The sequence below is a fragment of the Mobula hypostoma genome, chromosome X1 (genome assembly GCF_963921235.1).
Source record: "Mobula hypostoma chromosome X1, sMobHyp1.1, whole genome shotgun sequence".
NCBI classification, from domain to species: domain Eukaryota; kingdom Metazoa; phylum Chordata; class Chondrichthyes; order Myliobatiformes; family Myliobatidae; genus Mobula; species Mobula hypostoma.
The window spans coordinates 52,514,022-52,527,451 of NC_086128.1; the positions used below are offsets into that span (position 1 = coordinate 52,514,022).

Here is a 13,430-nt window from a genome sequence, read left to right on the forward strand (position 1 = left end):
AGGCCTCACCAGTGCCTTATAAAGCCTCAGCATTGCATCCTTGCTTTTATATTTTAATCCTCTTGAAATGAATGCCAATATTGCATTCACCTTCCTCACCACCTGTTTAACCTGAAAATTAACCTTTTGGGAATGCTGTACAAGGATTCCCAAATTGCTTTGCACCTTGGATTTTTGAATTATATCCCCGGTTAGAAAATAGTCTTTGCTTTTATTCCTTCTATCAACATGCATGACCATATGCTTCCATCTGTCACCTCTTTGCCCATTCTCCAAATCTGTCTAAGCCCTTCTGCAGCCTCTCTGCTACCTCAACGCTACATGGCCCTCCACCTATCTTTGTATTGTCCACAAACCTGGCCACAAAGCCATCAATTCCATCATCCAAATCGTTGACATAAAATATAAAATGAAGCAGTCCCAACACAGACTTCTGTAGAATAGCGGCAGCCAATCTGAGAAGGATCCCTTTATTCCCACACTTTGCCTCCTCCAATCAACCCACATTAATATCTTTCCTGTAATGCCATGGCCTTGCGTTTAACAGCCTCATGTGCAGCACCTTGTCAAAGGCCTTCTGAAAATCCAAGTACACAACATCCACTGATTCTTTTCTTTATCTGTCCGGCTTGTTATTTCATCAAGGAATTCCAACAGATTTGTGAGGCAAGATTTTCCCTTAAGGAAACAGTGTCGATGTTGGCCTATTGTCGTGTGTCTCCATGTACCCCGAAACTATCTCCTTATCAATTGACTTTCACATTTTCCCAACCACTGCAGTTCGGCTAACTGGCCTATAATTTCGTTTCTTCTGCCTCCCTCACTTCTGGAAGAGTGGAGTGATGTTTATAGATTTCCAGTCTTCCAGAACCAAGTCAAAATCTATTGATTCTTGAAAAATCATTACTGATGCCTCCACAATCTCTTCAGTTACCTCTTTTAGAACACTAGGGTGTAGTCCATCAGGTGCAGGTGACTTATCTACCTCAGTTTCTCAAGCACCATCTCCCTAGTAATAGCAACTGCACTCACTTCAGTCTCTTGACACTTTTGAACATCTGGTATACACAGTGAAGACTGGTGCAAAATACTTATTCATTTATTCATTTTGTCTGCCATTAATATCGCTCCAGCATAATTTTCCAGCAATCCTCTCTCCTCTCTTTTACTCTTTATAAATATGAAAAAGCTTTTGGTATCATTTTTATATTATTGGCTCACTTACCTTCATATTTCACCTTTTTTTTTATTTGCCTTTTGTTGGTTTTTAAAAATTTCCTAGTCCTCCAGCTTCCCACTAATTTTTGCTTTATTATATGCCCTCCCTTTTGCTTTTATGTTGGCTTTGACTTCCATTGTCAGCCATAGTTGCGTCATCCTGCCTTCAGAGTAAGTCTTCTTTGGTATGCATCTGCTGTCATCCCTACTAGTGCCCCTTTCCAATGAACTTTGGCCAACTCCTGTCTATGCCTCTGTAATTCACTTTACTCCACTGTAACACTGATACATCTGATTTTAGCTTCTCCTTCTCGAATTATAGGATGAATTCTACTATATAAGACCAGAAGATATCGGAGCATTTGGCCCATCAATTCTGCTCTGCCATTTCATCATCCAGTTTCATTCTTAGCCCTAAACTCCTGTCTTCTCTCTGTATGCCTTCATGCCCTAATCAAGAATCTGGCTTAATCGATGTCTGCCTTAAATGTACCCAATGACTTGGTCTCCAGAACTGCCTGTGACAATAAATTCCATAGATTCACCACTCTCTGGCGAAAGAAGTTTTTCCTCATCTCTGTTCTAAAAGGACATCCCTCTGCTCTGAGGCTGTGTCCTCTGGTCTTAGACTCCCCTGCCATAGGAAACATCCTCTCCACATCCAATCTATCAAGACCTTTCACCATTCAATAGGTTTCAATGAGGTCAACCCTCATTCTTCTGAATTCTGTGAGTAGAGGCCCAGAGCCATCAATTGCTCTCCATATGACAAGCCTTTTAATCGGAGAATCATTTTCACAAGCCTCCTTTGAACCTTCTCCAATGTCAGCACATCCTTGCTTAGATAAGGGGCACAAAATTGCAAGTGATGCCTCATAAAGCGTCAACATTACATCCTTGCTTTTGTATTCTAGTCCTAAGTTAACCTTTTAGGGAATCTTGCACGAGGACTCCCTAGTCCCTCTGCACATCAGATTTTTGAACTTTCTCTCCATTCAGAAAATAGTCTACACTTTATTTCTTCCACCAAAGTGCTTGACCATACATTTCCTGACACTATTCCATCTGCCACTTTGCACATTCTCCTAATCTGTCTAAGGCATCTCTTCTTCCTCAGAACTACCTGGTGCTCCAACTGTCTTTGTATCATCCAATAACTTGGACACAAAACTTATCATTTCTGGCATCCCAATCATTGACATATAACGTAAAAAGAATTGGTCCCAACGCAGATTGCTGTTGAACACCACTAGTCACTGGCAGCCAACCAGAAAAGCCTTCCTTTATTCCTACTCCTTGCCTCCTACCAATCAGCCAATGCTCTATTCATGCTAGAATCTTTACTGTAAAACTATAGGCTCTTGTTAAGCAGCCTTATGGGTTGCACCTTGTCGAAGGCCTTCTGAAAATCCAAATGCGCAACATCAACCAATTCTCCTTTGTCTATCTTGCTTGTTATTTAGACCGTAAGACATAGGAGCAGAAGTAGGCCATTCAACCCATTGAGTCTGCTCAGCAGTTCCATCGTGGCTAATTCTGGAACCCACTCAACCTCAAACACATGCCTTCTCGCCATAATCCTTTGATGGTCTGACCAATCAGGAAACGATCAACCTCTGCCTTGAATATACCCATGCTCTCGGCCTCCACTGCAGTCTGTGGCAGAGTATTCCACAGATTCACTACTCTGGCTAAAAAAAAATTCCTTCTTACCTCTGTTCTAAAAGGTTGCCCTCAATTTTGAGGCTGTGCCCCTAGTTCTGGGTACCCTTACCATAGGAAACATTCTCTCCACATCCACCTTATCTAGTCCTTCCAACATTCGGTAGGTTTCAATGAGATCCCCCCCACCCGCCCCCACCACCCTGCATTCTTCTAAATTCCAGTGAGTACAGGCCCAAAGCTGCCAAACACACCTTATATGTTAACTCTTCATTCTCAGAATCATCCTTGTGAACCTCCTCTGGACTCTCTCCAATGACAACACATCCGTTCTGAAATATGGGGCACAAAACTGTTGACGATACTCCAAGTGCGGTGACTAGTGTCTTATAAAGCTTCAGCATTATCTCCTTGCTTTTGTATTCTGTTCTTCTTAATATAAATGCCAACATTGCACTTGCCTTCTTTACCACAGACTCAACCTGTAAATTAACCTTTTGAGAGTCTTGCATGAGATCTCCTAAGTCCCTCTGCACCTCTGATGTTTGAACCTTCTCAGTCCACATTATTGTTTCTTTTACCAAAATGCATTATCGTATGTTTCCCAACACTATTCCATCTGCCACTTTTTTACCCATTCTTCCAATTTGTGTAAGTCCTGCTGCAATCACATTGCTTCCTCAGCACTACCTACCCCTTCATCCATCTTCGTATCATCCACAAACTTTGGCACAAAGCCATCAATTCCATTATCTAAATCATTGACAAATAATGTGAAAAGTAGTGATCCCAATACTGACCCCTGAGGAACACCACTAGTCATTGGCAGCCAACCAGAAAAAGCCCCCTGTATTCCCACTTGCTGTCTCCTGCCTGTCAGCCATTCCTCTATCCATGCCAGTATCTTTCCTGTAACGCCATAGGATTTTATCTTGTTAAACAGCCTCATGTGTGGCACCTTATCAAATGCCTCTGAAAATCCAAATAAATGACATCCACCGCCTCTCCTGTGTCCACCCTCCTTGTTACTTCCTCAAAGAACTTCAACAGATTTGTTGGGCAAGGATATTGACCCCCTCAGGTTCAGGTGTAGCCTATCCTTTTTGTACAGGTCATACCTTCCCCAGAAGAGATGCCAATGATCCATAAATCTGAAACCCTGTCTCCTGTACCAGTTCCTCAGCCATGCCTTTATCTGCTAAATCATGGTGTTCTTGCCCTCACTGGTGCTTGGCACAAGTAGCAAACCAGAGATTGTTACTAATGGGAGATCCTGCTTTTTGGCTTTCTACCTAGCTCTCTTTAGACCTCTGCTCTTTTCCTTCCAATGTCATTGGTACCAGTGTGTACCCAGATTTTTCACCCTTTAGAATGTTGTGGATATGATTCAAGACATCCCTAACCTTGGCACCTGGGAGGTAATGTACCACCTGGTTGTCTCTATCTTGTCCACAGTCTCTCCAATTTACTCCTCTAACTATTGAATCTCCTACCACCACTGCATTCCTCCAATGCCCCTTTCCCTTCTGAGCCTCAACACCAGAGACGAGGTCGCTGCAGCCGTCCACCCCCCCCCCCCCAAAGTATCTGTATACTTGTTATTGAGCCTCCTACAAAGGTTTATTGATTTACAGCAGCAAATAGTTCCTTTGCGTGTCATTCACTTTTCAGGTACCATTCATATTATGTTTAATGCCATAAGGTATAGGACCAGAATTAGGCCTTCTGGCAAATTTGCCTGCTCCATCATTTCTTCATGATTGAATGTTTAGATTCACAGCAGATCACCAGTCATCCAGCTTTCTAAAATATATTTTCAGCTGTACATTGAATGTTTCTTATCTTTTGGCTGTTTTGTTGAATGCACTTAAAGAGAAATTCTAAACATCTATAAATCCTTTCAGTTAGTCCCGACATGATCCTCTCCCTTCTCCAGCCTCGTATCCCTTTTGCCAATCAATTTTCCAGCTCTTAGATTCTTCCCTCCCCCTCCTGTCTTCTCCTATCATTTTGGATCTCCCTGCCCCTCCCACTTTCAAATCTCTTACTATCTCTTCCTTCAGTTAGTCCTGACGAAGGGTCTCGGCTCAAGACGTCGACTGTACCTCTTCCTATAGATGCTGCCTGGCCTGCTGCGTTCACCAGTATTTTTTATGTGTGTTGCATAAATCATTAAATCTTTTTTTAAATTCATCTCAGGTTCCTTGCAGATTTGATGGATAATTCTGAGCTCATTCGGAATATTACTCTTTGTGGGCACTTGCATCATGGAAAGGTATGTATTTACATGTGAAGGTGCTATTTTAATTGTAGAGAAGATAGTTTAAAATATAGATTGACTAGAGGATATAAAAAATATAAACACATTTTTTAATAATTTCTTTCAGACAAACTTTGTTGATTGCTTGATTGAACAGACTCATCCAGAGATTCGTAAAAAGGATGATCGTGATGTAAGCGTTCTTGGCAACTTTCTTAATATATATTTAACTGCAAAACCTTTTTTAAAAAAAAGTATTATTTTTGGCTGATATTAATATTTTCCCCATGCAGCACAGCAATATTATTTTCTTTTTAATTCCTAAAGCCTTAAGCTAATAATTGACTTAACGTTAATAAAATAAAAACAAATTTAAAGTCGTTAAAATGTATTCTCTCACAGGTCCATTGTTAGAAACATAGAATACCTACAGCACAATCGGGCCCTTCAGCCCACAAAGCTGTGCTGAACATGTACTTACTTTTGAAATTACCAAGGGTAATATAGGGTAATAGTCCTCTATTTTTCTAAGCTCCATGTGCCTATCCAGGAGTCTCTTAAAAGACCCGATTGTATCTGCCTCCACCACCGTCACCAGCAGCCCATTCCACGCACTCACCACTCTCTGTTTTTAAAAAAAAAAACAACTTGCCCCTGACATCTCCTCTGTACCTACTTCCAACACCTTAAACCTCTCGTGCTAACCATTTCAGCCCTGAGAAAAAGGCTCTGACTATCCACGCGATCAATGCCTCTCATCATCTTGTATACCTCTATCAGGTCACCTCTCATACTCTGTCGCTCCATGGAGAAAAGACCGAGTTCGCTCAACCTATTCTCATAAGGCATGATCCCTAATCCAGGCAACATCCTTGTAAATTTCCTATGCACCCTTTCTATGATTTCCACATCCTTCCTGTAATGAGGTGACTAGAACTGAGCACAGTACTCCAATTGGGGTCTGACCAGGGTCCTATATAGATGCAACATTACCTCTCGGCTCTTAAACTCAACCTCACGATTGATGAAGGCCAATACACCGTATGCCTTCTTAACCACAGAGTCAACCTGCGCAGCTGCTTTGAGTGTCCTGTGGACTCGGACCCCGAGATCCCTCTGATCCTCCACACTGCCAAGAGTCTTACCATTAATACTATATTTTGCCATCATACTTGACCTACCAAAATGAACCACCTCACTTTTAGGCCAGGCAGCATCTCTAGGAAGAGGTACAGTCGACGTTTCAGGCCGAGACCCTTCGTCAGGACTCTTCCTAGAGATGCTGCCTGGCCTGCTGCATTCACCAGCAACTTTGATGTGTGTTGCTTGAATTTCCAGCATCTGCAGAATTCCTGTTGTTCACCTCACTTTTACCTGGGTTGAACTCCATCTCAGCCCAGTTTTGCATCCTGTCAATGCCCCGCTGTAACCTCTGATAGCCCTCCACACTATCCACAACACTCCCAACCTTTGTGTCATCAGCCAGTTTACTAACCCATCCCTCCACTTCCTTATCCAGGTCATTTATAAAAATCACAGAGTAGGGGTCCCAGAACAGATCCCTGAGTCACCGACCTCCATGTGGAATATGACCCGTTTACAACCACTCTGCCTTCTGTGTGCAAGCCAGTTCTGGATCCACAAAGCAATGTCCCCTTGGATCCCATGCCTCCTTACTTTCTCAATAAGCCTTGCACAGGGTACCTTATCAAATGCCTTCCTGAAATCCATACACACTACATCTACTGCTCTACCTTCATCAGTTTGTTTAGTCACATCCTCAAGTCTGCTTAGCTGCTTTAATCTCCTGAATCCTTTTGAAATCAAGTTGCTTCGGTTTTTGCTGAAAGTTTAAATAACTTACAAAGGAGAATAATTTTTTTTAAAGTTAATTTTTTTTACTGGAGACCGTATATCTAACTGTTTTTTTTTTAAAAACATCACAATACAGATGTCTTTGGTTTGTTCCAGATTTAGATTACTTGCCAAGGTAAAGTAGTCTTTAGGTTAGAAGTTATGATGGATACTAATTTCACATAGACTATTCCTGCAGGGTTATTGTAATGCTGACTCTCACAACGGTCATATTGAATCAACTACTATGGGATGATTGGGTACTGGAGAAAGAAGGGTGGAAGAGCAGCAGTTCAAAGCCACAGAACAGTCTTAGTTGCAGCTATCTCAGTTATTTGGGAAGAGTTAATTAAAACGCTGTACAGATGCTAATAACAGTTTAAGTGTCTAGAAGGATACTGGAAGATTAGAGTAGAATGGTAGATAAGAATTATTTTCTATTGGGTGTCCTGGGCTTTGATAAGTTGAAGCTGCATCAGTACAGCCAAATTGATCTCCAGATTAATAAATTATTAAATTATGTTTTGTGTTTTTTTTCTTCAGCTTCGATACACTGATATTCTCTTTACAGAACAGGAGGTAAGCATTCTTATTCAATCTTGTTAATTTATGCAACACACACAAAATGCTGGTGGAACGCAGCACCAGGCAGCATCTATAGGAAGACAGGCAGTCGATGTTTCGGGCCGAGACCCTTGGTCAGTACTTTCTTCCTATAGATGCTGCCCGGCCTGCCGCGTTTCACCGGCATTTTGTGTGTGTGGCTTGAATTTCCAGCATCTGCAGATCTCCTCGTGTTTGTGTTGTTAATTTATGGGAGCTTTTTGAAATTCCCTTGGATAATTTCTTCAATTTTTTTTCTTAGAGAGGAGTGGGCATAAAAAGTACACCTGTCACAATGGTACTTCCAGATTCCAAAGGCAAATCCTATCTTTTCAACATCATAGATACGCCAGGTGAGTTCTGTGAACTGGTTTCAAATGTTTTAAATTTATCCAGTGAACTAAATAAAAAATTGTTGAATTATTTTATTTAGTTCTATTATTTAGTTAGATAATAGTATAAAGTTGATGTTTACTTAAAATTTAAGTTCTCAGATTGTTCCATGGGGTTTTCAGTTGTATGTATCAATATTTCTAAAAGAGAAAAATTCATTTATATTTTAAAATAGTGATTAATATTAGATGTTTTTAATTAGTCTCACATTAAAGCTCCTCACTATTTCTTTGTTTTCTTTACAGTACCTGCACTTAAAACTCATAAATGAAACTGTTAAAGTGACAGGCAACTTTTGAAGTTTAATCTTATGACTGCCAAGCTGTCAGTCAGCTCTCCTACCTTTTCAATCTATATTTTAAATCTGTAATTTACTTTTCAGGGCATGTAAACTTCTCTGATGAGGTTACAGCTGGTTTCAGAATCTCAGATGGCATGGTACTCTTCATTGATGCAGCGGAGGGGGTGAGTGGGCACATAGACCAAAAGTAAAGAATTTTTATAAAATCTATGAAATAAGACAATTTCCTGCTTCTGGGAATGAAGATGCACGATAACCCAATTTTGCCTGCAAACATGAAAAGAATGTACATTGTAGAAAGTTACACATATCAAAGTTGCTGGTGAACACAGCAGGCCAGGCAGCATCTCTAGGAAGAGGTACAGTCAATGTTTCGGGCTGAGACCCTTCGTCAGGACTAACTGAAGGAAGAGCTAGTAGGGGATTTGAAAGTGGGAGGGGGAGGGGGAGATTCAAAATGATAGGAGAAGACAGGAGGGGGAGAGATGGAGCCAAGAGCTGGACAGGTGATTGGCAAAAGGGAAATACATAGAATAGTACACCACAGTACAGGCCCTTCAGCCCACTATGTTGTGCTGACCCTCAAACCCTGCATCCCATATAAGCCCCCACCTTAAATTCTTCCATATACCTGTCTAGTAGTCTCTTAAACTTCACTAGTGTATCTGCCTCCACCACTGACTCAGGCAGTGCATTCCACACACCAACCACTCTGAGTAAAAAACCTTCCTCTAATATCCCTCTTGAACTTCCCACCCCTTACCTTAAAGCCACACCCTCTTGTATTGAGCAGTGGTGCCCTGGGGAAGAGGCGCTGGCAATCCACTCTATCTATTCCTCTTATTATCTTGTACACCCTAACATATCTCCTCTCATCCTCCTCCTCTCCAGAGAGTAAAGCCCTAGCTCCCTTAATCTCCGATCATAATGCATACTCTCTAAACCAGGCAGCATCCTGGTAAATCTCCTCTGTACCCTTCCCAATGCTTCCACATCCTTCCTATAGTGAGGCGACCAGAACTGGACACAGTACTCCCAAGTGTGGCCTAACCAGAGTTTTATAGAGCTGCATCATCACATCGCGACTCTCAAACTCTATCCCTTGACTTATGAAAGCTAACATCCCATAAGCTGTCTTAACTACCCTAACCATCTGTGAGACAACTTTCAGGGATCTGCCATTTACTTTCTACTCTGCCTTGGAGTTTGTTCTTTCAAAGTGTACCACCTCACACTTCTCCGGGTTGAACTCCATCTGCCACTTCTCAGCCCACTTCTGCATCCTATCAATGTCTCTGCAATCTTTGACAATCCTCTACACTACCTACAACACCACCAACCTTTGTGTCGTCTGCAAACTTGCCAACCCACCTTTCTACCCCCACATCCAGGTCGTTAATAAAAATCAGGAAAAGTAGAGGTCCCAGAACAGATCCTTGTGGGACACCACTAGTCACAATCCTCCAATCTGAATGTACTCCCTCCACCATGACCCTCTGCCTTCTGCAGGCTAGCCAATTCTGAATCTACCTGGCCAAACTTCCTTGGATCCCATGCCTTCTGACTTTCTGAATAAGCCTACCGTGCGGAACCTTGTCAAATGCCTTACTAAAATCCATACAGATCACATCCACTGCACTGCCCTCATCTATATGCCTGGTCACCTCCTCAAAGAACTCTATCAGGCTTGTTAGACACAATCTGCCCTTCACAAAGCCATGCTGACTGTCCCTGATCAGACCATGATTCTCTAAATGCCCAGAGATCCTATCTCTAAGAGTCTTTTCCAACAGCTTTCCCACCACAGACGTAAGGCTCACTGGTCTATAATTACCCGGACTATCCCTACCACCTTTTTTGAACAAGGGACAACATTCGCCTCCCTCCAATCCTCCGGTACCATTCCCATGGACAACAAGGACATAAAGATCCTAGCCAGAGGCTCAGCAATCTCTTCCCTCGCCTTGTGGAGCAGCCTGGGGAATATTCCGTCAGGCCCCGGGGACTTATCCGTCCTAATGTATTTCAACAACTCCAACACCTCCTCTCCCTTAATATCAACATGCTCCAGAACATCAACCTCACTCATATTGTCCTCACCATCATCAAGTTCCCTCTCATTGGTGAATACCGAAGAGAAGTATTCATTGAGGACCTCACTCACTTCCACAGCCTCCAGGCACATCTTCCCACCTTTATCTCTAATCGGTCCTACCTTCACTCCTGTCATCTTCTTTCCTTCACATAATTGAAGAATGCCTTGGGGTTTTCCTTTACCCTACTCACCAAGGCCTTCTCATGCCCCCTTCTTGCTCTTCTCAGCCCCTTTTTAAGCTCCTTTCTTGCTTCCCTATATTCCTCAAGAAACCCATCTGATCCTTGCTTCCTAAACCTCATGTATGCTGCCTTCTTTCACCTGACTAGATTTTCCACCTCACTTGTCACCCATGGTTCCTTCACTCTACCATTCTTTATCTTCCTCACCAGGACAAATTTATCCCTAACATCCTACAAGAGATCTCTAAACATTGACCACATGTCCATAGTACATTTCCCTGCAAAAACATCATCCCAATTCACACCCGCAAGTTCTAGCCTTATAGCCTCATAACTTGCCCTTCCCCAATTAAAAATTTTCCTGTGCTCTCTGATTCTATCCTTTTCCATGATAATGCTAAAGGCCAATGAGCTGTGGTCACTGTCCCCCAGATGCTCACCCACTGAGAGATCTGCGACCTGACCCGGTTCATTACCTAGTACTAGATCTAGTATGGCATTCCCCCTAGTCGACCTGTCCACATACTGTGATAGGAATCCATCCTGGACACACTTAACAAACTCTGCCCCATCTAAACCCTTGGAACTAATCAGGTGCCAATCAATATTAGAGAAGTTAAAGTCACCCATGATAACAACCCTGTCATTTTTGCACCTTTCCAAAATCTGCCTCCCAATCTGCTCCTCTGTATCTCTGCTGCTACAAGGGGGCCTATAGAGTACCCCCAGTAGAGTAACTGCTCCCTTCCTGTTCCTGACTTCCACCCATATTGACTCAAAAGAGGATCCTGCTACATTACCCACCCTTTCTGTAGCTGTAATAGTGTCCCTGACCAGTAATGCCACCCCTCCTCCCCTTTTTCTGCCCTCTCTATCCCTTTTAAAGCACTGAAATCCAGGAATATTGAGAATCCATTCCTGCCCTGGTGCCAGCCAAGTCTCTGTAATGGCCACTACATCATAATTCCATGTATGTGTCCAAGCTGTCAGTTCATCACCTTTGTTCCTGATGCTTCTTGCATTGAGCTACACACATTTCAGCCCTTCTACCTCACTGTCTTTACACCATTTATTCTGCTTCTCTTTCCTCAAAGCCTCTCTGTATGTTAGATCTGGGTTTACTCCATGCACTTCTTTCACTGCTCTGTCACTCTGGGTCCCATCCCCCTTGCAAATTTAAACCCTCCCGAACCATGCCAGCAAACCTACCTGCAAGGATATTGCTCCCCCTCGAGTTCAGGTGCAACCCATCCAATCTGTGTTGGTCCCACCTTCCCCAGAAGAGATCCCAATGATCCAAAAATCTAAAACTCTGCTCCCTGTACCAATTCCTCAGCCACGCATTGAACTGCCATCTCCTCCAATTCTTACCATCACTGTCACGTAGCACTGGCAGTAATCCTGAGAACACCACCCTTGAGGTCCTGTTCTTCAGCCTTCTGCCTAGTTCCTGAAACTCACACTTCACGACCCTCATCCCTCTTCCTGCCTATGTCATTGGTCCCAACCTGTATCATGACTTCTGGTTGCTTTCCCTCTCGTACCAGGATGTCGTGCATCCGGTCAGAGACATCCGGGACTCTGGCACCCGGGAGGCAACAAACCATGCGGGTGTCCTTCTCACGTCCATAAAATCTCCTGTCTGCTCCCCTGACTATAGAGTCTCCAATGACAACAGCTCCTCTCTTCTCCGTCCCACGCTTCTGCACCACCGGGTCAGACTCAGTGCCAGAGGCCCTGCTACCGTGGCTCACACCTGGTTGGTCGTACCCGTCAACAGTATCCGGGACGGTAAACTTATTATTCAGGGGAATGGCTACAGGGGTGCTCTGCTCACCTTCGCTTTTCCCCCCTCTGACTGTCACCCAACGACCTGCTTCCAACAGCCTAGGTGTGACTACCTCCCTGTGGCTCTCATCTATGACTCCCTCGTTCTCCTTTGAGTCAAAGGTCATCCAGCTGCTGCTCCAGATTCCTTACACAGTCTTCCAGATCGCCCAGCCGTATGCACTTCTGGCAGATGTGATTCTGCGAGAGAGGGGTGTTCCCCCATGACTGCCACATCTCACATGAGAGGCACATCACCATCTCAGGAGGCATTGTAAAGACTAACTGCGAGCAAGCTTGTCCTCTGCCCCTTCTTGTCAAAGCCTCAAAGCTCCATTCCTTCACTGGCTGCTTTCCACAGGCCACTTTGCCTGAGCTATCCCTCTTTATCTGTTTGAGCTTTTCAAAATGCTTGGTCACCTGACCTTGATTGCCCAATCAGCTGCTTTCTGCTGAGTCTGAGCTATTCAAATCTTGATAGTCTAATCAATGGCTTTCTGCTGATCTATTCAAATCTTGATTGACTTGATTGCACAGACCAACTGCCAAAACTGCCAGAATCTCTCGAGTCAAACCCTCAAAGCTCCACTCCTTCACTGTCCACTCACTTATTGGCCACTTTCCACTGCTCTCTGCTTTCCACTGGGATCGCTCCCTACGTGACTCCCTTGTCCATTCGTCCCCCCCATCCCTCCTCACTGATCTCGCTGCTGGCACTTATTCTTGTAAGCGGAACAAGTGCTACACATGACCTTACACTTCCTCCCTTACCACCATTCAGGGCCCCAGACAGTCGTTCCAGGTGAGGCGACACTTCACCTGTGAGTCGGCTGGGGTGATGTACCGTGTCCGGTGCTCCTGATGTGGCCTTTTATATATTGGCGAGACCCGACGCAGACTGGGAGACCGCTTTGCTGAACACCTACGCTCTATCCACCAGAGAAAGCAGGATCTCCCAGTGGCCACACATTTTAATTCCACATCCCATTCCTATTCTGATATGTGTATCCACGGCCTCCTCTACTGTAAAGATGA

At 43.6% G+C, this 13,430-nt stretch overlaps 1 protein-coding gene across 3 annotated transcripts in view; it reads left to right on the top strand.

Moving 5' to 3' along the window:
* Positions 1-13,430, top strand: part of eftud2 (elongation factor Tu GTP binding domain containing 2) — a 110,524-nt gene that overhangs the window by 14,261 nt on the left and 82,833 nt on the right. For all 3 annotated transcript variants that reach the window (XM_063036933.1, XM_063036934.1, XM_063036935.1), the window contains exons 5-9: positions 5,080-5,155; positions 5,268-5,333; positions 7,538-7,573; positions 7,860-7,950; positions 8,373-8,455. In XM_063036933.1, the coding sequence (XP_062893003.1) occupies positions 5,080-5,155; positions 5,268-5,333; positions 7,538-7,573; positions 7,860-7,950; positions 8,373-8,455 (352 nt within the window). The remainder of the gene's footprint in view (positions 1-5,079; positions 5,156-5,267; positions 5,334-7,537; positions 7,574-7,859; positions 7,951-8,372; positions 8,456-13,430) is intronic.